The 24,658-nt window shown below is 40.7% G+C and overlaps 1 protein-coding gene across 1 annotated transcript in view; it reads right to left on the minus strand.

Moving 5' to 3' along the window:
• Positions 1 to 862: 862 nt before the first annotated feature.
• The window catches only part of unm_hu7910 (un-named hu7910), a 41,193-nt gene continuing 17,397 nt past the window's right edge, over positions 863 to 24,658 (minus strand). Inside the window, exons 11-22 of the mRNA XM_042331677.1 lie at positions 22,892 to 22,936; positions 22,361 to 22,405; positions 20,931 to 20,972; positions 20,033 to 20,077; positions 19,881 to 19,922; positions 18,174 to 18,218; positions 16,896 to 16,940; positions 15,548 to 15,700; positions 15,388 to 15,429; positions 13,784 to 13,828; positions 11,679 to 11,717; positions 863 to 2,327 (exon numbers count right to left, since the gene is read on the minus strand). Coding sequence (XP_042187611.1) covers positions 2,320 to 2,327; positions 11,679 to 11,717; positions 13,784 to 13,828; positions 15,388 to 15,429; positions 15,548 to 15,700; positions 16,896 to 16,940; positions 18,174 to 18,218; positions 19,881 to 19,922; positions 20,033 to 20,077; positions 20,931 to 20,972; positions 22,361 to 22,405; positions 22,892 to 22,936 — 596 coding nt within the window. The 3' untranslated portion in view covers positions 863 to 2,319. The remainder of the gene's footprint in view (positions 2,328 to 11,678; positions 11,718 to 13,783; positions 13,829 to 15,387; positions 15,430 to 15,547; positions 15,701 to 16,895; positions 16,941 to 18,173; positions 18,219 to 19,880; positions 19,923 to 20,032; positions 20,078 to 20,930; positions 20,973 to 22,360; positions 22,406 to 22,891; positions 22,937 to 24,658) is intronic.

Below are 24,658 nucleotides of genomic sequence, written 5' to 3' on the forward strand. Positions count from 1 at the left end.
TCTTCCTTCTTCTCTTCTGACTCAGATCTTTTATCTGGAAGATTACAAAAACAGCATTACATTGGTTTAGGGAATATCTAAAAACGTGTTCCTAATCCCTGAACACTTCACAACCCGTACTTGATCACACAAGACCAGAGGCTACAACAACAACAACTTGCATTTATATAGCGCCCTTCACACCGGATAGAGTGTGGGAGCACTTAGATCCGAGGCTACTATGAAATTAAGAAACAGCAATAAACTAATAAATAAAACTGCAAACATTCAGGCCGTGTGAGGATGTTTTGTTCTTAATGGTTTGTGATCAATATCTATAGAGGGATATAGAAGATGAAACTATTTACCTGACTCTGCATTTTAAAAAAATGTACATATTAAACAGTATTATAAATAGGTACCCAACACATTGGGCAAATATACTTGTGTGTGTAAATATATGCATATATTTGTATTGTATATTCTATTTATGGAACTGAGATTAAACAGAGAATAAATGCATCATTTTCTGAAGGAACGTCAATCCACACTGCTTATTTAAGAATAATGATTTTTTTACAGGCATCTTTCAACATAAATTGCAGCATCGAGAAAATTGTACGTAAAACAGCGTTGCACATAAGCATAACATAGAAGGACACGATTGCACACATAATCATAGATACAAGAACGCTTCACACCATGATTCTGCAACATTCACCCTCGCACTCACACAACAGCTGTAGCCAGTGAATGTGCACTGGATCTAAAACAAATTCTTCACAACCATTTCCAAAGAGTAAAAGATTAAAACATTTCACATTTTAACTTGATCAAAATCCGTATTTTAATTTTTTTTAAAAAAAACAACAACTCGCTTAAGTATTTTGAGGAAGTTTTATTGCTGACAAGTGACATTCCCAAAGACAACAGGATTTGTATCCACATTTCATGCAACAAAATAAAAATGACATTAATTGTAAAAGCAAAATTTCCTTTACTCAGCATGGCATTGACGAAGACTAGTTTAAAGTCAGTTAGTGCATGTGTCATATTCTACGTCAATTTGGCTGTCTGGGAGCTGAGAACAATCGATAAAATAAACGAACCACACTGATAGTGTGACATAACCCTAACCTTGGATAAGATCAACCTCCTTTGCTTGCGTCTTTTTAAAAACTAAACCATCTCCTTTCCCAAATATCCCACACCCTTTTGAACTTTATGGCTTTTTTTAAAAAAAATTCAATACTTTACATAAAAATGAGAAGAGCTACGACTAATGCTTGTCCACTTTCAGTCACAAGGCTACTTTAAAAAGTCATACACAGATGATAGTACATCACAGTTAAGGGCAGTTATTGCTAAGTCTGACAATTCATCACAGTTCCGTTGAAAAATTTTGTTTTAAGAAAAACACACTCCAATTTCTTACTGAAAATAGTGTTCTAGTAAAAACTCCCTGCCATTATTGTAACCACTTTTTATACAAAGGTCAGTGCAGATCTGAATGAATCGCCTTCACACCAAGGTCTTGGCAGGTACATTCCACACATGCCACAGAAAAAGATTACAGCTTAGCACTGATACCAAATTTGTTACTTGAACATAAAAAAAAATCGTTGCTTCAACCTGCTTTCCAAAAAAAAAGTAAAAGGTTTAAACGTCTGCATTTCTTCTGCTAAATGGTCACACCTTGCTCACATGGAATCTTAAAATTTACTGCATCTACTCAGCGAAGTCCACTCTGCCATCTGCTTATTAAAAATAAAAATCATTTACACATGGTTATTAAATTTTTCATTTTAACTTATATATTATCTTTGTGTAAGTTAATTCCTCATCAGTGTTTGAGAACAGACTTCTTTTTGAGAACACACAGCAGACTGATTAATAGATTTCTCACTGATTATCCACCACTACACTTGTTACTGTCACCTAATTAGCTTTAGAAGCATAGAAATTTACTTCACAGAAGAGAGCCATTCAGCCCATTGCGTCTGTGCCTGCTCCCTCAAGAGCAATCCTTTTAGTTTCAAGTTTGTAAAGCAAAAAAAAATACTATGCACCTTACATAATTCAAAAAAGCGTACTAGAACTTTGTTATATTTTTTAAAAAAAACACGCACACACACTTTAAAAACACAATGCGGTAGGGGGGTGGGTGGGGGAGGCAGCAAAAAAAAATCCACAAATCAGTGTTTTTTTGCCCAAATCACATTATCTTCGATCCCAGAGGTCGGACACCATTTGCTTCAACAAGAAAAACACACAAAAAAAGTCATCTTAGTGGAATGTAGAGTGGCCTGGTCCATTTGTGTTTGAAGTCTCTGTGATGAGTTAAAGATCTGTAAAACACAAATGTTTAAATTAAATGCCCTGACAGACAACAGCGGAATTGATTGATTAGCATTCTGAGATGCATCGTATTAATCTGCACCTTAGACCATTCTTGATCTTGTTGATTTGGCAAGGGGCATTGTGGTGTTTAACCTTCTGATAGAACTTACTTCACAAATAATAATAATTCTTGCATTTGATATAGTCCCTTTCATAATAATCCTTGCATTTGATATAGCGCTTTTCACGTCGGGAGGACGTCCCAAAGCGCTTCACAGAACACACTGTAAAGTGAATTGACTATATTTGTGGGCGAACGCGGCAGCCAATTGCACACAGCAATGTCCCACGAACAGTCGTAGATTGAAAATGACCAATTTTATTATTGTTTTTGGTTTTGGAGGGATTATTATTAGGCTCTGTGTGGAGTAAGAAAACTTGCCCAAGGTTTCGCCCTCTGCCTGGAATTGAACTCAGGTCTCTCGCTTGCAAAGTGAGTGCTCTAACCACTGAGCTACAGGACTCCACAATACAGGACTCCACTTCATGTCAGGAGGATGTCTCAAAGAGCTTTACAGTATTTACAGTAAAGCAAGGTCACTGACCAATTTTATCTGGGAGATTGTTGACCAGGATTACAGGATAAACTCCTTTGTTTTCAAATAATACCACGGAATCTTTAATGTTCACCAGAATAGGCAGGACTTCGGGTTAACGTCCCTTCAAAAGGAGGGCACCTAAAGCAACACAACCTGGACCCTCCCGATCAAGACTATGTGAGCACAAAGTCCCAACATGAGACTCAAACCCACAACCTTCTCACTTGGAGGCAAGAGTGCTACCAACTGAGCCAAGCTGACTTACTACATCAAATGCAAAGATTATTTTTATTCAATATTTAAAAATATTTATCATAACATTACAAATTCCCATCCAGAATGAAAGCTAATCAAATAGCAACACCCTTTGATTGATAAATCCATTTCATTGGGAGTAAACTCTAGACATCCTTTCCAATAAGATTCTGAAGGCACATACTCCACTGAATAGTATACAACATTAGGAGCATATAAGAGTAGAACTTTGTTATTTTACATTCAAGACCATTGTTACATTAAGAAATAACACTACAGGTAGAATTAACACCCGCTTGACACAGCAATTAGAATTTGTGAGGTTCGATCTGTGACTATGTCAAAAGGACTGCATTAGGCTGTGGTTTAAACTTTTCAAAGAACAGAAAATCTTGTCATCTAACTGACCCATCCTGCACCATGGTCCTTACCCACATATTACGATTAAGTAACTGTTTAGCCATACATAGTGTATCCTGTGAACCGCTTTGAGACATCTCAACGACACGATAAGGCGCAATATCAAATGTAAGGATTATTATTATTACATACTGAAAGGTGCGGCTTTCAGCAGTTGCAAAAAATGGATAAATTACCAAAAGTCAGCCCAATCTTAGTAAAAAAAAATCAATGGTCAAAAAATTGCTGCAACTTGGATCAAACAGAAAAGTCTTTTCTTTTTGTTTGCACATGGTTTTCTGAAGTGCATTATTGACGCAATGCAAAATGTCTCCATTATACAAAGCCTTAAAGATGCAATGTGTTTAAAATGCAAACTTGGGTGTCTGATAAGAAGAAGCCAATGTTAAGTTCAGCTGCAATCTGAAATCCTGGTTAAACAACTCATCAGGTGTTAGTGAGAAACGGTCGCTTTCACTGCATCAACAAGCACTAATTTATCAGAGGAACTCTATTGACAGTGAGACAACAGCGAGATACTGCCTTTTGTTTCAATGGTAGTATTCTCGCCTCTGAGTCAGACGATTGTCTGATATAGTCCATGCAGACGCTCTAGTGTCAGTGAAGTGCTGGGGGCTGTTGCATTGTTGGAGATACAGTCTGATGAGACCTTAAATCGAGGTCCCGTCTTCCTGTTCAGGAGAATGCTTAAAGAAAAGTGAGTTTCTCCCCTTGGCCAAGCCAACATTCGCCAAAATAAAAATTGATCATTCACTTCACGGCTGTTGTGGGACATTGCTGTGCACAAATTGGTTCCCACGTTTGCCCACAAATAGACAAGTCACTCCACTTCACAGTAAATCCTCTGAAGCGCTTTGGGACGTCTCCTGATGTAAAATGCGCTGTATCAAATGCAAGGATTATTATTTTAATTACAACTTGCATTTATACCGCCGCTCACGCAGGGTGAGCGCTTGATAGCAAGAGAGTACAACACCGAGCCGAGGGTAGGTGACAGTCGGCACAGTCGAAGAGGAAGGTCTTCAGACGCAATCTGAAGATGGATAAGGAAGGGGCAAGGTGCAGGGATAGAGGAAGAGTGTTCCAGAGTTTTGGGGCATAGTGGCTGAGGGCACGGCCGCGATGATGGAACGGAGGGCACGAGGGACATGCAAACGGCCGAAAACAGTTGAGCGGAGGCAGTAGGTTGTGAGTTAAGCAGATTGAAGAGGTAGGGAGGTGCCAGGGCATGAAGGGATTTGAAAACGAGTGAGGGGATCTTGAACATTTCATTTTCAGGTCTCTGTTGAAGACCTTTCTTTTCGACCGCGCCTTTGGTCACCTTCACCCCCCCCCCGGCTCGGTCCTGAGATCCGTTACTGTAAAGCGCCCTGAGGCACCGTCCAGCGTGGAGGGCGCCATATAAATCCAAGTTGTTTTTGTTGAAATCGATCTGTTCGGCAATAGAAAGCCAGTGGAGGCTGGCTAGAACTGGTGTGATGGGGCTACGGAGTCTAGTGCGGCTGAGTATGTGGGTGACAGAGTTTTGGATCAGCTGGATCCTGTGCATGGTGGAGTTGGGGAGATCAGCAAAGAGGGCATTTGAAAATTCGAGCTGGGAGGTGACGAACGCATGGACGAGTGTTTCAGCTGCATCTGGGGTAAGGTGTGGTCTGAGCCGGGCAATGTGGCGGAGGTGGAGGAAGGCAGACCTGGTCAGAGACCGAATGTGGGGAAGAAAGGACGGCTGTGGGCTGAAACAGACGCCTAGGTTGCGCAGTGGTTCGGTGAGGCTGAGGAGATAGTCTGAGGCACAGGATAGAAGACATTGACGGGAGCCAGAGAGTATGGCTTTCGTCTTGTCAACACTTAGTTGTAAGAAGTTTTTGTAAATGGTTTTCAGATGCCCACACAAGGTTTCTGAATAATCTTGGATGTAAATTTCAAACTCAATCAAATTGACTAAACTTCTTTGCTTGAGTACGTGTAACAGGGTGCTTAAAAAACACATTATACTTGACAAAATAAACAAAAAATCGATCACAATCATTACTTGAATATTTATCAACATAAAAACAATCCTGATCATTTTCAGAAAATATTTTTTTTGTAATTCATTTTTTAAGCCCTCAACTACATTAATACTGGATTTTTTAAAAAACCAAGGACACAAACACTGTTCACATACCTGCAGCCTTAAAATAGTACGGAAGTTAGCCTCCCTCAGACGTAATTCTGTAACACTATTGGAATTAGATACACGAATAATGAAGATCTTTAAGCTTACACTTTGGTAAGAGATTTGCCATTTGGTGTTGTGCTTCTCTACAAATATACCTAAACCAAACATTCATTAGCAAAAACAGACAAAGCAACCTCCAGACCAGCTGAGTGAGTAACAGGGCAGTTAGAAGCAAGCATGCAGACAGGCTGTAATGAGAGGCCGAATCCACAAATACAAACAAAGGTTATTTCTATGCAATGGATCTCACAGAATAAAGATGCTTACCTTCTGAAACTCTCGCCTCTGAGTCAGAAGATTGTGGGTTCAAGACCCAAGCGGGACTTTGAAATCATAGTGAGGGCTGACACTCCAGTGCAGTGATGGGGATGTGCTACAATGTACAAGGTGTCATCCTTCGGATGAGATGTTAAACTGATGTCCTATTTGCCCATTCAGGCAGACATTAAAGATCCCATGGCTCTATTCAAAAAGTGAAGGGATTTTGTCCCGGTGTCCTGGCCAACAGTCCCCCAAATAAAATTAATCATTCACTTCATGACTGTTTGTGGGACATCGGTGTGTGCAAACTGGCTGCTGCCTACAAAATACAGTCATTACTATCCACAGCATATCCTGTGAAGTGCTTTGCCATGACCAATGTGAAGCGTGCTATACCAAATGTAGGGAATAAAACATTGGACGCTTCTCGGTAAAATAAAAATACCTCAACGAAATCTCATGGAGCTTTAACTTTCAATGCAGAACAAAATCTTGGCAGGTTTCACTACAGCTGTTTTGAATGGCGGGGTGGGGGGGGGGAGAAGCTCAAGTACTCCCAAGATCAGTCAACTACATGGAATGTGCCAGAAATAGCAGACGAGCAAGTTCATTTTTTTCTAGTTTAAAGAAGGGATCATCCAAGAAACATCAAAACCACTGCATTGGCAGGAGTGAATAATGGGCTTCTAATCTTGGGTGAATCAAGACATCAATCTCCCTCAGCTCCATTCATTGTCAAGGTTTTATGAAAGTATGCAAACAGGTGAAGCATGGCAGAGGGCAACGTGGAGGGGCATGGTCTTCATGCGTGAACACACACACACACAAACGGCAAATCAGCTGGTGTTAGTTCATGTTCGGAGAACACAAGGACATTAAACAGAGCACAATGCATCTCCTATCATTTGAAATAGATCATCACCATGTAAAAATAACAGTATTTTTTCCTTCCTGAACAACACTTGATAAAATGACATGTCCGTGCACCACAAACCACAATCACCAAGTAAACAGTTGTCATCAAACTTCTATCTTCTCCCCTTTCTCCTCCTACTCGCACACCCCCACCCCACCCATCGTTCAATTTCCCCTTTTTAAGACAGAAAAACAACTTAATGCTGTTGAATACTTTGCACATTCTTCTAGCTAACAAAGCTGAAACACAGGGAATGGAAAAATAAAAGCATGCATGGCTCTCTGTCTGATTTTAAGCTTTGTTTTGATTTATCATAGACTTCCATTAATCATGAATCAATGCACAGATGAACATGTTACAATTCATAAAATAGAATGAATAAAGCCATCAGACACGGTAATATAGCATCACCTCCTGGGTTAGATATACCAAATGGGGCCACTGACATTGGAAGTTTTATTGACAATAAAGCTATAGCATTTCATTTCTAATACCAAAATGAATTGATGGCACTTGGTGGATCTTGCTCTGTCAGGTACTTAACCAGTCTCTTATGTATTTCAGCAGCCTTCTGGAAATCCCTTTAAGAGTGTTAAAATATTCATGGATTGCTAAGAAATTTGTTCTTAAAAAGTGGACATTTTTCCACTTTTATATCCAGATTCGCTTTATCATTCTTAGCAATTCCCCAGCTGGGTTGAGTGAGAGACGCAGTTTGCTCCTGTACACAAATGACATCTCTGCTCTGCCACAGGACTTGCCTGCTGTCAATGTTTATGTTTGGGGACTTAGGAAGGAGCAGAAAGTTCAAGAATTATTTTGGAAAGCGAGATGCCAGACTAAGTCAAGCTTGCTTCATGTTCTTCACAAATGCTCTGCTTTTCTAGATGAGTACACATAGGATGATACACCATGAGCTCACAAAATACTTTTTGACAGCTGAGGATTTCAATGGAAGGATTTTTAAGAGGACACTCCTTACTGGTGTGCATTGGATTTTTCAAGCAGTGCTTAGGCTGGTGCTGTGGCTTTATTCTTTACAGCACTTTTACACAAACTTCAAAATAGGGGATGAAATCACAAGCTTTTACCACAGACAAATCTGCCCTCCATTGTCAAGTGCATCATCTCCTTAATGCTTGTTATTAAATGTTGCCCAATGCCACAGCTGTGAGCAGGGTCAATGGGCCTTTAAAAAGGACTAAGATGAACAAATGTGGAGGAAGGGTGTGGGAAAGAGATGGAAATAGGGGTCAAGATGGATGGCTTCACTGGAGCTACAAAGAGCGACACTAAAACAATGGTTTGATGTTAAACCAAGATGCCACTTGCCTGATCAAAAAGACATTAAAGATCCAATGGAAACTACATTAAACCTTAGATAGCTAAACCTAATGGGGAGGGGGGAGAGGGAACTGGTCTGGCAAACTGGAATTTTCAGCTAAATGTAATCACAATGCCAATACTGGCCAAATAAGCTATCTTCTGCTCACAGGTCTCAAACTGAGTCAAAGTCAATATCCCTGGCCCTGAAGGTTAGGAGGCTGCTCAGCATGGCGTTGGCATGTGCTCTGCCCGCAGAAAAAAGCTGGGTTCAAAAAGAGAAGGGACTTTTCCCAGTGTCCTGCCCAACGATACCCTAAGTAAATCAGTCACTCACTTCATGGCTGTTTGTGGAACATTGCCTGTGCAAATTAGTGGCCATAATCACCTACAAAATACAGTCACTAGACTTTAGAGTAAATCCTTCTGACTCTGAGGCAAGACTGCTGCCAGCTGAGCTAGAAAAAAGGCTGAGAAGAGGTACTGATTGGAAAGCTCCTTCAGAGAGGTAGCACAACCACAATCTCCTGTTTGGTGAAATTCTAGAATTCTAGCTCCTGGCAAAAAAAAACATTCAGAACTTTTCTTTTTCCAAAAGAAAACCCGTTCGGCAAGAATATGTGGCTTTGCCGAGTATTGGAAAAAGCGACTTCAATTAAGTCATCAAAAGAATGCGGAATTGAAATTGCTGGAGTCGGCAGCTGTAATTAATGCTCTTGCTCATTTCCAAATGGGATTAAATCAGTGCGGCACTGACTGGCCCCGAAGGAAAATAATGGGATTGTTTTGTAAAAGAGTTTAATTGGGTTGTAAGCGCACACCACCTGGTCTATATTGACATGCGTAGGAGCTGCAGCAAATATAATTCCACATGCTACAAAGCAAAAACTCACCTTCTGTGAGTCCCTGCGCAGATTTTTATGGCTATAATTTGAACTCACCACTCTGAGATAAAGGTTAAATAATAATCCTTGCATTTGATTATAGCCCCTTTTCACGTTGATGAGACGTCTCAATGCGCTTCACAGAATGTATTGTATGGTGGATCAACTATGTATTTTGTGGGTGAAACGTGGCAGCCAATTGCGCACAGCAGTGTCCCACAATCAGTTGTGGATTAAGTGACCACATTTTTCTTTTGGCAGTGATTATTATCACTGTTAAACGACCCACCAATCGATTAACAAACTGTTACCTAATTACTGTTAGGTAAATAGAGACATGTGGAGTCAGGAAACTTGCCTGAGGTTTCGTCCTGCCTGGGAATTGAACCCAGGTCTTCTCGCAAGGCAAGCGCCAACCATAACCACTTTTGTAGTCCTGTATATGATGGTTAATGCCAATGAAGTTAAACTTGCTGCAAAGCCCAGAAGACTATAAAAGTCCAGATAGCAGCATTTAAGTTTCTCAATACTGAATATTTCTTAATTCGCATTAGCTTCTGAAAATGCATAAAGATGCTCAAGAGTATATTTCTAAACCAATTTCTTCCCCTCCTGAAGATGCTAAAGAATCTTGCTGGGGGTGTCGCCTCCGTACCCCCATCACCCCAGTTCTTGCCAGGCTTCACTGGCTCCCTGTTGTAGAACGGATCGATTTCAAGATCCTCATTCTCATTTTCAAATCTCTTCACGCCCTGACACCTCAACTCTCTGATCTGCTTACTCCGCACTCCTCTACCTGCCACTTTCACTCAGGCGCATGGGACCGCTGCACATCACTCATCCCCTCCGCTCCACAATTGGTGGTTGAGTCTTCAGCCACTATGCTCAGAATCGCTGGCATTCCTTGAATGCCAACATCCCACCAGCACCTCACCCAACCAGTCTTGCTGCCTCTCTGCCCGTTTTCAAATCACACCTAAAGATTTTCCTCTTCGACTATTACTTTGGCACTTTCTGTCCGGCTTGGCATCAAGCCACACCAATGCTAAGCACTCCAAGATGCTACCCGCATGAAGGGCACTATATAAATGCAAGCGGTTGTTGTTCTAGTTCCACAAGTGCCAACATCCCTCCGACACCTTCCCCAACAGTCGTCCTTGAGCTCTGGGACCAGTCAGTGAGTATCAGCAAGATAGTCAACCGTGGAGCGCATAAGAGCTAAGAGATCCTGCTTTCACCCAGCATCCACCTGCACATTTTCCAGCATTTATTTGGCCTGGTGGATATACTTTTGAAACAAAGTACATTCTTTCTATTTCCTTCTCTATTATTTCTTTCTCTTTGAGATTACTTGGCTCATTATGGTCTGTGCTGGTGTTATCTCCCCCACAATAATCTCAGTCTCCAACTCTTTCCACACCTTTTAATATGTTTCATCAAGTATTTATCCAATTCTCTATTAAATGCTATTCACGAACTCAGCTTCAAACCCATTTATGGTGAGTCATTCGACATTAACAATGTGTAAAATCAATTGCTCTACCCCACTTTTTATTTTGAATGTGTGCCATTGTTACTGACATCAGTAAAAATAGCCTAATCAAACTTATTCAACATTTTAAAGCTCATCATAAGGAAGGGCAATCTGCACTGAATAGTTGTTAACTGCGAATTACTATTGTTCACCTTACGAAGAGAAACCAGTTTAAAATAAATATTAATATTAATATAATATATTAAAATATCGACCCAATCTCCAGCAATGACCTAGATTTCAATTCCAGAAATCAAACGGATATTAAACTAACTTCATAGCAGTGTTTTTCTATATAGTGTGACATGTTACAGGATACAATATTACCCAGAAATAATGGGCAGCAATGCTCACAGTAGTTAGAACCCAGAAAGACAGATACCTGCTCCCACTCTCTGCGCAATGCACTTGCTGGAAATGACTGGATTTCAGCACTAGCCTTGGATATATATACAGCCCAGGCTGAATACAATTGGTACAGAAAATCAAACATAGACAAACCAGGAAAGCTCCAACTCCCTTACTTATTACTAAAGGTTTTCTTTTTTGATTTTCCTGGTACAAGTACAATAAATTACACAGATCTACAACGTCAGATGCCTTTAAGTGCTGTGGTTTTGCTAATCATGAGAAATGATACAGTGCAATGAAGTGATTAGGAATTATTGATTAAATATAGTAACCCTAGATTACTAACAAAGGCAATGACTGAAACAACAGGAAACTTTGGTACCGAACAGAAATTAAATCATCGAAATGTTAACACTATAAGGGAAGTCTTGTCCCGCAAAACTAGACTTTAAAATCTTTTTTTTAAATAATCTTCTCACATATTAAAAAACATTTGCAAGAGGTGCACATTTGAAAGGACAATTTACTTGTTTCAGAATTTCTGTTTGTGTGTAATAAACAGAGAAAACCAATGGAAATAAAAAAATCTAAATACCTAATGGCTTGTCCTCAATTTTTGATGGCGAAATGGTCTCTGTGACAAGTACATAAAAGAAGAATTTTTAAAAATGAAACAATATCTAAAAGGAGGAAATGTATGTTACATATATGATAATGCTAGGGAGTGGAAACAGAGCCTTTGGACCTACTATGCTATATTAATACTCCACCCGAGCTCCTACTTGTCCTAATCACCTCTCCTACTTCCCTTTATTCCTTTCTCCCCCCATGTATGCATCACATTTTCTCTTAAATACATTGATTTTATTTGTTTCAACCAGTTTCCAGCAGCAAGTTCCATATTCTAACCACCCTCTGCATGAAGAAGTTCCTCCTAAACTTCCAGTTAGGTCTACTACTGGCTATCTTAAATTTAAACCTAGTTTGAGACTCACCATTGAATGGAAACAGATGAGTTCTTTCTTCCTTCCCCCCAACCAAGGCCCTTGATCAAGAATGCTCTTGTGCAGCTTCGCCAAATCACCCAGCTCTGTCCCTACCTCATGCCCAATGCTGCCAAGACCCTCAGACACTCCTGAAGGATGTGTAAACACCCTCTTTGCCAGACTCACCACCTCTAATATTCATAAGCTCCAGCTCATCCAAACCTCTGCTACTTTCATCTTTACCAAGATCCTCACACTAACCTTCAAACCCTTCATACCTTTGTTCCTCTCTAACGTTGATATTGTCCCGGCCTTTCTCTCCTGCTCACCCCTCTAACCTGCAAACTCAGCCTGCTAAATATCCCACTGCCACATCCACCATCAACAACTAAGCCTTCAGGCATTATTTCCCCCATCCCCACCCCCATGAAGAACTCCATTCTTCCACCACTCAGTCTTAACCCCTCTTGATTTGTCTTCACAAACCACCTAAAAACTTGGCACATTTCACCTCCCTGTCCCACCCACCGTCTCACAGTATCAGTCGCTCCCTCGCTTCCCCCCCTCACCCTGATCATTTCCTCCCTGCTCGGGTCCCGACCCAACTGTCCAGCGCCTTGGGACGTCCTCCCGACCTGAAAGGCGCTCTATAAATGCAATCTTGTTGTTGTTGTAAAGTGCTCTGAGACATGACTTACTGTGAAGGGTGCTATGTAAATACAAGAGTTTGTCACAGTGGCAGAGGAACCATATAATACCATTTATAGTCCATCTAGACAGTTCCAAAAAGGAAAAGATAATAATGCTACACTACTCTTTCACAGCTTGGCCACTCTCTCTCACTAGTATACATACTAGACTCCAATATAATATACTAGACTACTCTCTCTTGTTACACCATTTATAACTACACTACTCTCTCTCCCTCATGCACTCAATTGATTTATTTGCCAAATAGCTTTCTGGTTTTCGCGCCTGAATCAGCTGATACAATCTGCCTCCCTGGCTGGTCTATTTCTCATATCCACTACTGTTAGTTTAAAGTAGTTAAATCTAAACTGTCTGTTCACTTTCCCTCTTCTGAGCTTGATTCCACAGTATTAAATGTAGTTAATTTAATTTAACAAGGTGGGGGGGGTAAATAAAGGATCCGAGATGAGATGATATTTTATGTAGCAGTCTCTTGCTGACTTCAAGTGCAACCTAGACAGATGGGATAGACATCTTGCTCAGTTATAACCCACTGTGATCCCTCAACTTTGATTCTAACAAAGAGATACAGTTTGTGCTGCTTTAAGAGAGCAAAATATCAATACAAACATTTTCACTGAATGTGACTAATAAATCCATGATAATTTGAGAGCTTCAGAAATCCCACTGGGAGATGCGTGCGTGTGAATTTTGGTTACTACAAGATCAGACTAAACTGTGATACATTCCCCACTCCCACCGCCTCCACGCACAGTTCAATGAACTCCAACATTCAAGGCTCATGAACCAATCAATGGCTATCGGCGAGGTACCAGAGCGTGTCACTGGAAACTTATCCCAGCAGAAGGAAAATAAAATCAAACATCATGGGAGGCGGAAAGAGAGAAGAGGGAGGGGAAGAGAAGAGTGGTGGGTGGCCTGGGAGGAGAGAACAAGGAATTAAAGAGAAAAGCATTGGAGAAAAGAAAATCTCTTTTGTGCGAGGGATGATACTTCAACATACCTACAGCTGGCTCCTCTTGTGAATCAGTGTCTCCAAGCTGCTCTTCTGTAAAATAACAATGGAAAACATTTGAGATAAAGGATAACTAGAAATCTCAAATGGATCGATTCACAATTGGGAGGTTCAATTTTCTTTTTTTTTAAAAAAACACACAACTCTCCAACTCAAGCATCTGTGTGTGAGGTTTCGGTCATTCTGGTCTCTCTATCTCACCCTCGCCTCCGCCATTCCCATCTTTAAAGCCCATTTCTTTCCAACCCCGTATTTGGTCACCTTTCTTCCCCTCTAAGCTCTCCCCACTCTCAACTCAGGCTCTCAGACGATTCTTTGAAGCACTTTGAGACGTCCTCTCGATGTGAAAGGCATTGTATGAATGTAAAATAGTTGCTGAAACATTTTGGAAAGGAAAGAACAAGCTATTAAAAAGGTGCTCTCGAAACGTCTTGGTGTTTGCATAGTTATAAGATTTTAAAAACATTTTAAAAACAAGCTAGAATTCCTCCCCTAATATTTTGTTGGGTGAACGTACAACTGGATCTGGAGCAGTGCCAAGCATACTAGGAAGGTTCAAGCCTCAAACATTGCTTGTCGTCAGCTTGCCAGTCTCAGTTAGGGTAGCAACAAAAGGGACTAGAATTGCCACCAGTGTCGCTGGACAAGTGAAAGGCAAAGATAAAATACAAACATCATTTAAATTAAAATACAAGTCATCATTCCTGCTCTTGTTGTTATTCAGTGCCCCTCTCTGCGTGTGTGAACATCAGGTGTGGAGAGAATTAGGCTCAGCTGTGGTGTGCACCTGTCAAGTTGAATCTCTGCCAGCAACCACCACCTTGGCTTATAGATTGAGAAAAAGATCACTCAGGTCCATCTGGTTGGTTACAAGATAAAAGCACGCACATATACTCTATGCAACTCAACCATGATTGTCAGCTAGCCAGCTTTTACCCCCTCTTGAATTTGCTGATACACTCTGCCTCTGCCACCCTCCTGGGTAGTTCTTAAGATCCACACCCTACATTCTCTACAGAAATAATCTGTTCACTTGCCCTTTGCTGAATTTCGGAACAACAACGTTAAACAAATTAGGGTTCAGTTTACCTACACCCTTTGAATACTTCCCCTACAAAATACAGTCACTCCATTTTGCAGTACATCCTGAGAAATGCTTGAAGATATCCTCCTGACATGAAACATGTTATATCAAATGTAGGAATTACTATTGTTATTACTCCTATAAGCCTTCCTTCGAGTGTGAACATTCCTGTAGTACCTTTTCTTAAATCAGGTGCCTAATTATAGATATTTGCTGAACCGGCTTCAATCCTTGTGACTTACACTCGATCACTTCAGCTACATACCTGCTCACTTTTCTTGTTTTAAAGTCACTGTACACTGTAATTTCAGTGAACTCTCCGTGAGGACTTCCAAAATATCTCTCCTGTGCTGTACCCTGAAGATTGAGATTGGATTCTCACTATTTACTCTCCTTCCCTAATATCATTGTTCACCATTTGCCCACATTAAATGTCAATCTGCTACGCATTAACATCAGTCAATACCAGCTAGTTTTAGATCAGCACAAACACAGGAGGGAGATTTACCTGGCTCAGTTTCGTCTCTTGTCATTGTCTCTTCTACTTCACCTAAAAAAAGGGAGAGCGATTGTGTTTTTTTTAATATACGTGTATACAAAAAGTACGAACCAATGAGTATTTTTCATTTAATGAAATAAAACTTGCAGCAACTACAATTCTGACTGACCTGTATCTTCAGAATGGTCAGGCTCTGTGGGTTCATTGCCTTCTGTGTGCTCTTCCACATGCGTGTGCACTTCCACAACATCCATATGTTCTTCCTCATCTGTGAGCTCTTCTGCATGGTACACATGCTCTTCACTGTGTTCTTCCGCAGTAACTGGGTAAAGAAAATATTGGGACACAAATTCAGGCTGCGCAGGCTCAATCCCGCTAATGAGCTTTCCCTGGTTACACCCTCAGCGGCATTCTGACACAAAGTGGCAAAAACTAACCCCCATTTTAAGCTCTGATCTCCTTGGCATTTTGGATCTGTAAAACTACAGGCCGTAAACACAGAGAAACAGGTAGAATTTTAGGCAGTATTTAAAGACAGATAGAGAGAGGGGTGCAAGATGAAGGGGCAGAGATCCAGAAGTTAACAATAATCTTGAATTTGATATGGCAACTTATCCTATCATTGAGATGTCTAAGCATTTCACAGGATTTTAAATAAACTGTATTTTGTAGACCAATTTGCGCACAGCAATGTCCCCGAAATAGCCATAAACTGAATTGATTAATTTTATCTGGGGATTGGCCTGGATAATGAGAGGAACTCCCATCTCTTTGAGAATAGTGTTATGGGACCTTTAAGGTTAGGGGCATATTTACAGGAGTAGACCCAATTTAGCAGTCAATCCCACTTCTATTCATGTAAACTTGATGGGTAGAACAGCTCTTCCTATCAATTCCTACTCAGGGGAGGTTTGCATACTTCAGTGAGAAGCATGAAAACACAGTGAAAGAGAGGCAAACTCTTAATAGTAGTTGATGCTGACATTCAACCAAAAGTTTGAATGAAAATCCACTACATGCACCATTACTAATTTACTAGCTACACTATTAACATTTTTCAAATGGAAAGATCTAAACAGAACGAGTTCCAAAAATAGCTAACTATGAATGTCGTTATTTCACTACTTATATACATTTCCCCAACAGGTAAACTTCCCTGGAATCGTTGACCATATCAAGTGTGACTGACTTTACGTGGACACAATTAAATACCCTTGATCAGCACATGAAGATATTTCACCTACAAAATAGTTTTACAGTAAAATTTTGTAATAATAATCCTTGCATTTGATATAGCGCCTTATCACGTCGTTGAGACATTTAAAGCGCTTCATAGAAAATACTGTTAAGTGAATTGACTGTATATTTTGTGGGCGAAACTTGTGTAGCACTTTTAGAGACATCCTCCTATGAAAGGCATTGTATCGAATGCAAGGATTATTATTCATTAGATTCAGGAAAAGGCACATGGAACAATCATTGCTTCTTTCTCCTGAAGCTGAAATTAAAACCAATACCTTCCTCTGCCGGATGCTCCTCAGTGGTCTTGGGAGCGTCTCTCTCTGTGAGGAAATGAAGAGTCATGTTACTAAACACACTGACTGGTTCTTGACAACTCTTTTTCGAATGTCAGTGATGTACTTCGCCTTTCCCCAGATTGATTTCAGATAATAAACAACTAAGTCATATCAGTTTAACAAAAGGCCTTTCAGCTTCCTGTGCGACTACAGGAAAAGCACCATCACATATTGATTAACTGTTGCAGCTCTAAGATTCATTTTGCCTCCACCAATATCTCTCCCCTTTGGATTTCTTCCATGGGTATCAAGTCGCTGTCCAGGGAACACTGCAGCTGAACCTGGCCTCCACATCGCTTCCAACAGAGGTTGCATGATTGTTGAGGAACTGGATACTTTGCTAAGTTAACCCTCTCTCTTTGAAGAATGTGAGGCGGAAACCAGGGATGGAACCCGAGCTCTCCTGATTTGGAATGTTAAGCTGCATATTCCCGCGGAGATCAGAGGAGCTAACATTCTCACAGTGCCGCCTGAATTTGTTTTCGCCCCCCACTGAAAGGTAATCTCGAACAAACACGGTGGTGCTGACTATTACTATTACTTTATGCCCGAAGTAATAAAGACAATAATAATCCATCGCATTTGATACAGTGCTTTATCATGTCATCAAGACATCTCAAAGGGCTTCATAGATTTAGTGTAAAGTGTAGCGAATGTGTAGTTTATTTTGTGGGCAAACACAGCAGCCAATTTGCACATATCAATGTCCCACAAATAGCCATAAAGTGACCTTTTTTTTTNAAGTGGGGGATTGCTGGCCAGAATACCAGAAGAAACTTTCTTCTCTTTCCGAATAGTACCATGGGATCTTCAACATCCACCTGAACAGGCAGACGGGACCTCAGTTTAATGTCTTATCAGAATGATGGCACCACTGACAATGCAGCACACCCCAAGCACTGGAGTTTCAGCTTATTGCAGTTTATTACACGTGGCATTAGTCAGTGCTTTGTACTGGCAAGCCCACAGTTTCTATGAATGTGTGGGTGGAAAGGAGGTGCTCAGCTAAATGGCTTATGCATCTTTATGTTCTTAGAACTCTTGAGCACAACTTGACATCAGCATCACAAGCAATGAGGCCACCACATGCATATCATGCACACCTTCTGTCGTTGCTGTATTACCCTTATTCAAGCAAATCACTGAATATGTCAGCAATATACAGAAAGAAAGAAGCAAGATTGATCTCACACACAGATAAAAATCAGAGATGCACACCTTCCTTTGTCACCTCTTCTACTGGCTCTGGAAGAGGCACTGCAGCTGCAAGACACAAACATGTTTCTGAGAAGCACCAAGCTCGGGGAACATACCTCAGTTGATAAAAGCAGATGCACTTACACAAACAGATGTTAGGAAGAAAGAGACAAACATGAGTCAGTGTTTCAGACCCTAGCCGGGGATCGGGATTAGGTTAGGGTGGAGGGGGGGAAAGAAGGGTGATTGAATGCACAATCGAAGAGGAGGATCTTGAGATGGGTCTTGAAGGTGGCAAGGGAGGGAGCGAGGCGGGATGGAAATCCAGAGGGTGGGGGCAGAGTGGCAGAAAGCCTGCCTGTCAATAGTGGGGTGAGTGAGTCGGGGGATGTGAAGAAGGCCTGAGCCTGCTGAGCGGAGGGAACGAGCAGGATGGTAGGGGGTTAGGAGGTCGAAGAGGTAGGGGGAGTACGACCATGGAGGACTTTGACGGTGAGGACCAGGATCTTGAAACGTATCCTCTGTGTGATGGGAAGCCAGTGGAGTTGGGCGAGGTTGGGGGTGATAGGGTCACGGAGCCTGGTGCAGATAAAAGATCTGAGGTATGTAGTACATACAGGCTGCATTAAGAAGCAACATAATACAAACAAGCAATGCAAGCATTCAGACACTGTGTCAAGTGACCACAGACCCTGCTCAACCCCCCGAGGTGCAGGTTAGAATCAGTGCCAGCCAGAAATGAACAAGACTCAATTGCAGCTCTGGGGAAAACAGCAGAATGAAGTTTTTTTTTTTAGTTTTTTTTTGCTTAGTACTGAGCATTGCAGAATGGAACTTTTCCTTATTAGTAGTATTCTTACAATTTCATAGAGAGATATGGCATGGAAAAAGGCTGTTCAGTACAGCTAGTCCATGCCAGTGTTTATATTCTATAGGGGCCCCACGCCTCCTATTTCCCTCAGCTGTACTCCTTTATTTGCTTTCTTTCAAGTATGCATCAGTTTTCTCCTAAATACACTGATACATTCCGTGTTAGGATGAAAATGTGCCTGTTCTATTATAGCACAAGCTCCCACACACTGCCCCAAATAGAAGAGCAGCCCCTAACTTGACAAGCAGAAACATTTTCAAACAACACATACAGCCAATTATTATCACCTTATGGGGAAGTTTTGTGCAGTGTGTCCTGGCCTGAGGTGGTATCACTACATCCAGTAGCTAAACAAGGCTTTCAATCCATCAGTCTTTTAACCGATATGGGCCCAATACGAACCTCAGCCCCTGAGGTGAAAACACAGTGTACTAAGACTGCCCAACCTGCCTCTGCCTTACTAACTTATACAATATTCATATACAGGGAAAATTTCTTGACAAAGACATCTAGAAGCAGCATGAAGCACATTGACTCTAAACTATGCTGCAATTACCAGTAGTGAAGCAACATCAAGCTACATGGTTCAGAAGTTCAATACATTTTCTGCACAACTATTAGGGACATCATTTCAGGAAGCAAGGTGTCACAGTGGATGGGGGTGTTCAAATCCTTTTAAGTTGTCTGCCTGTTTTTCCCTGCTGCAACTGGGTTTGTCAAATGAACAAAATATTCTTTTATTCATGGCCTAAAACTCATTACCACCATACCACCAGACATGATGAATGAACACAGTCAGCACACAATAAATGCAATGCGTCAGTGATCAGGACCAAAGACAACCAAGTCAGACAAACCTTGGATTTCAGATTCCAGATCTAAGCTTTGAGATCCATAGGCTGTTATAAGTAATAAAATTGACATGCATTAGTTATGTTTGCCCTCAGCCACATTCGGTAGGCAATGTTAGAATTAAAAGATAGTTATGAAATGTTAGCACAATACAAACCCCTCTGGCTATCTTTGTCTGTTTTTTCAGGAACAGGTAAGGCTTCTGTCAAAACAATGCAGTAAAACAGAGTCACAAAGCACACTGTGTACGCTGCAAACCAACTCTCGACAAGTGTACAAAATGTACAGAGTGATATCATCTTATTGTGGCTTGTTAGGGTGAGTTAGGATGGAAACAGGCTCACTGCAGGGACATTGGAAGTAGCAAACAAAACTAAATTTAGTGCAGGTAAGATTGGTAAATTAACAACTGTCTGCTCTCCAAATCCACTCCAACTTAAGAATATCAAACCTCATTGATCCAGAAAAATAAAACAATATTTAACTTACAATGAAAATACAATTTAGAGATAAGGGAACTTCCATTTGTGTTGTGCATTATCACATTGAAACATCTCAAAATGCTTCACAAGTAACCGTTGCCTGTAATGGCTTTTGTTTTGTAACACACACAACTTGCATTTATATAGCAGCCTTCAAGCGGGGTAGTGTCCTGGAGCGCTTGATAGTGGCAGAGGCAGGGGGTATGTACAATCGAAAAGGAAGGTCTTTAGGCAGGATTTGAAAGTGGGGAGGAAGGGGGCAAGGCAGAAGGATTGAGTGAAAGAGTTCCAGAGCTTTGGGGTGTAGTGGCTGAAGGCACGGCCACCAATGGTGCTGCGGAGGATACGAGGGATGAACAGGAGGCCAGAGGCAACACAATCAAATGCTTATGGACTTGGGGAAGGGGGGTGGGGTGGGGGGGTAGAAATATGCTTCACTTGACATGTGGCTTCAGTGCAAGGTAGACCTCAGACTGCAATCTGAATAGGGAACTGGGGAAATTGACAGCCAGGCTTCATACAGACTACTGATGAGGCAATTGCTGCGTCAACAGCTTAACAGAGCAAGCAAACCTTGTACATCTTCATTCCCTGGAACATAGTCAGGCTCTTCAGCTGAAGGAAAAAAATAAAGCAGTTAAAATGCAGCAAGTGGCTGGTATTAATAAATAAATCATTTAAATATCAAATGTAAAAGTGCAAGTCTGTCAAATACTCAGTGGCTACATACATCACATTTTGCACTACTGAATCATACAGATCAGGGAGGCAATATCTATAAATGTATATAAATATATAAAGGTCAGGTATTCTGTTCTTGTGTCAGTATTGATCTAAGGTGGACAAATCTATTTTTACTAATTCAGACGTCACCCTTCCTCTATCCCTATTGTACCCCAAAGAAGCTCGTTTATATCAGCACAATCCTCTTTTAGGAAGCCCACATCCATGTCCTACTTGGTGACACACCACAAATACAATTGTTGCATTTGATATAGCGCCTTATCTTGTCATCAAGACATTTCAAAGCGCTTCAGAGGATTTTACTGTGAAGTATAGTGAGTATGGGACGTCCTCCCGACGTGAAAGTCGCTCTATAAATGGAATCTTGTTGTTGTTGTTGTTGTAGTAATTTGCAGGCAAACGCAACAGCTAATTTGTGCACAACAAATAGCTATGATCAATTTTATCTGGAGGATTGTTGGCCAGCACATCGGGAAAAAATTCCTTTTATTTTGGAATAGTGCCATGGAATCTTTAACAGGCAGACAGGACCTTGGTTCAATATCTCATCCAGCATCTCCTACAATACAAAGCACCCGCAGCACTACATTGGAGAGTCAGCCTAGATTGTGCAAGTTCTGACATGTGACTTGAACACACAAAGTTGACCCAATTGGCCAGAATGCTTCAACTCAGCCAGAGTGCCAGAAAAGCTGCATTAACCTAGAGAATCCTGCCCTCCTGACTGCTCTGAGAAAAGACTAACATTTTATTTCATAATTTTATAAAACATATCATTCTGTTGCCATTCAAATAATTATGGATTAAACTTATTGCAAAAAAAAATCAGGCCTGCAATGTCTCATGTAACCACCAGGTGGCACGTGCCTATTTGAAGTTAGTTTTTGTCTGTCAATCATAATAATAATCCTTGCATATGCATTTCCTTGCATTTGATATGGCGTTTTTTCATGTCTTCTCGACGTCTCAAAGCGCTTCACTGAATAAACTGTAAAATGAATTGACTGTATATTTGTGGGCGAAACGCAGCAGCCAATTGCGCACAGCAGTGTCCCACAAGCAGTCGTGGATTGAAGTGACCAATTTATTACTTTTAAGGATTATTATCAGACGTGTGGAGTAAGGAAACTTGTCCAAGGTTTCGCCCTGCCTAGAATTGAACCCAGATCTCTCACTACATTTGCAATGTAAAAGTACCTTTACAGGAATTTTCAGATTGACAGTCACCCTTTTTACACTTTACGGAAACACATTCCTACCATAATATTCTTCTGTTGCATCCTCAGACACTGGAGCTTCATATTCTAAAGTAAAATAAGATTTATTTTAAAGTTAACCAAATATGAGGGATTGATTAGATATTTTATGGCAAAATATACATCCGGCCCATGCCCAGGGCTTTGTACACTGAGTAGCAGGATACAAGGATGCATATATCAGAACTCACATCACAGAAATCCCTCCATACCCACTCCCCAATGTCCCAGGAACTAGTTTATATTTTGCATTTTGCAATTGCTTTCTATTACAGTCATTTGCAAATTACTGCCTGAAACAGCACAACTGCTTTCAGTTTGAGGCATCCAACACATTTAAAAGCTCCATAAAATGTTAATCATTTTCTCCATTTCATGACTTTCTATGTTCAGGAAGCGTTGGTGATATCATGGAGGTGGCCTTATGACCCACAATTCAGACATCTTTTTTCATGCTCCATTACAATCAGAGTGCGAGATGCCTGCCCCAGACAAGCGCGATGTATCAGGATGCATCTGAATGTCAGAACATACCTTCAATGTATTTGTCACTGACAACCACCTCCTCTTCAGTTTCACCTGCAGATAAAAGACCAACACCATTTATTAGTGGATTACAATCCTTAAAGTCTTTCTGTAACTTCATTGGAATATTTAGATGGAAATCGTAAATAGATGCACTACATACTCAGATTGTTGGCAAATGAAGGATTTAAAGTTAAACAATACAAGACAAATTTACATGCATACAGCGCTTTTCATGTCAGGAGGACATCTATTTTTATCTGCGAACGAGAGTATCTACAATTAAACTTTTATTTAAAAACTTCCTAAAAACCCATGTCACACTTTCCCTGAACCTTTAAGAAACACCCTAGCTCCCGAACTGCTGGGGCCAAGGAAAACAACCAGTCAGCAATGTACAAAGGATTGAAGCCATATTATAATGCTGTGTGCTTTGTGCTCAATTTCCCTTTGGGAAAGGCAAACTTCTTCCTCAGGAGATTAAAGTTGTTGGGCAGAGCATACGACACAGCAGACTGTACGTGTTCTGTGTAATGAATGAGCTTGGCAGGCGTATTGACTTACGTTTATTCCAAGCTTTCTTATTAAATCATCCCTTTACTTGAGATATTTGTGGCTGTTTTTGATTAGATTGCAAACACCATGATACAGCAAGCCCATCAGATGAATGCAGAAGTAAATGGCAGTGTATGTTTATATAAGTGCCTTTGCGCATGAAAGAAACATCTTTACAGAAAGACGAATAAAGTCAGTGACAGCAGCTGAACGGCACCAACAACCGAAGATGACGATGAGACAAATAGCCAAAGAATTTGAACATTAATCCTATAATCTTGCCTTGATATAGCAGCATTCACGTCGGATGGGCATCTCAAAGTGCTTCACAGGATTTATGAAAAGTGTGGTGACTGTGTATTTTATGTCTTTTAAGGTTTGACTATAAAGCCAAGGTGAAATTTACCTAGGACTCAATACTTCAATACAACTCTATAAAGCAATGATCAGATATTAGTCTACTGCAGAACAAGATTTCAGGTAAGCTGTTGACACATATCCATCTGCAGTTTTTATTCACTGTGACTTTTCCATGTAATTGAGCAAATCTGGATTTTAGGATCACTGTTGATTCAGCTGAAACATGAGGACCTTGTTTTTAAACAAATAAAATAACTTTCACAATCTAGTGCTGTGGATGCTGCGCAAATCTACTGACATTTACACTGAAAACTACACCTAAATGTTGCTATTCACAAATGGTAAGTTGCGTTTGCCTACAAAATATAGTCACTACACTACACTATTATTACACTTTACAGTACATCGGGTGAAGTGCTTTAAGACAGCCTCCTGACATGAAAAGCACTACTGTATATCAAATACAAGTATTATTTATTACATTTGGAATTAATGATCTGGGCAGTCATCTCTGGAGGAAAACAAAGTGATAGACAAGTGTCTCATGTGTGACTGGCAGTAAAAGATTCAGATTGAGCTGTGCAAATCTCACTGCTGATAAGGGGTATGTAATAATAATAATAATCCTTGCATTTGATATAGCGCTTTTCACATCGGGAGCCAAAGCGCTTCACAGAACACACTGTAAAGTGAATTGACTGTATATTTGTGGGCGAACGCGGCAGCCAATTGCGCACAGCAATGTCCCACAAACAGTCATAGATTGAAAATGACCAATTTACTTTTGTTTTTTTTGTTTTTGGAGGGATTCTTATTAGGCGTGTGGAGTAATGAAACTTGCCCAAGGTTTCGCCCTCTGCC

Source organism: Callorhinchus milii, unplaced genomic scaffold (assembly GCF_018977255.1).
Source record: "Callorhinchus milii isolate IMCB2004 unplaced genomic scaffold, IMCB_Cmil_1.0 Scaffold2, whole genome shotgun sequence".
Taxonomy (NCBI): domain Eukaryota; kingdom Metazoa; phylum Chordata; class Chondrichthyes; order Chimaeriformes; family Callorhinchidae; genus Callorhinchus; species Callorhinchus milii.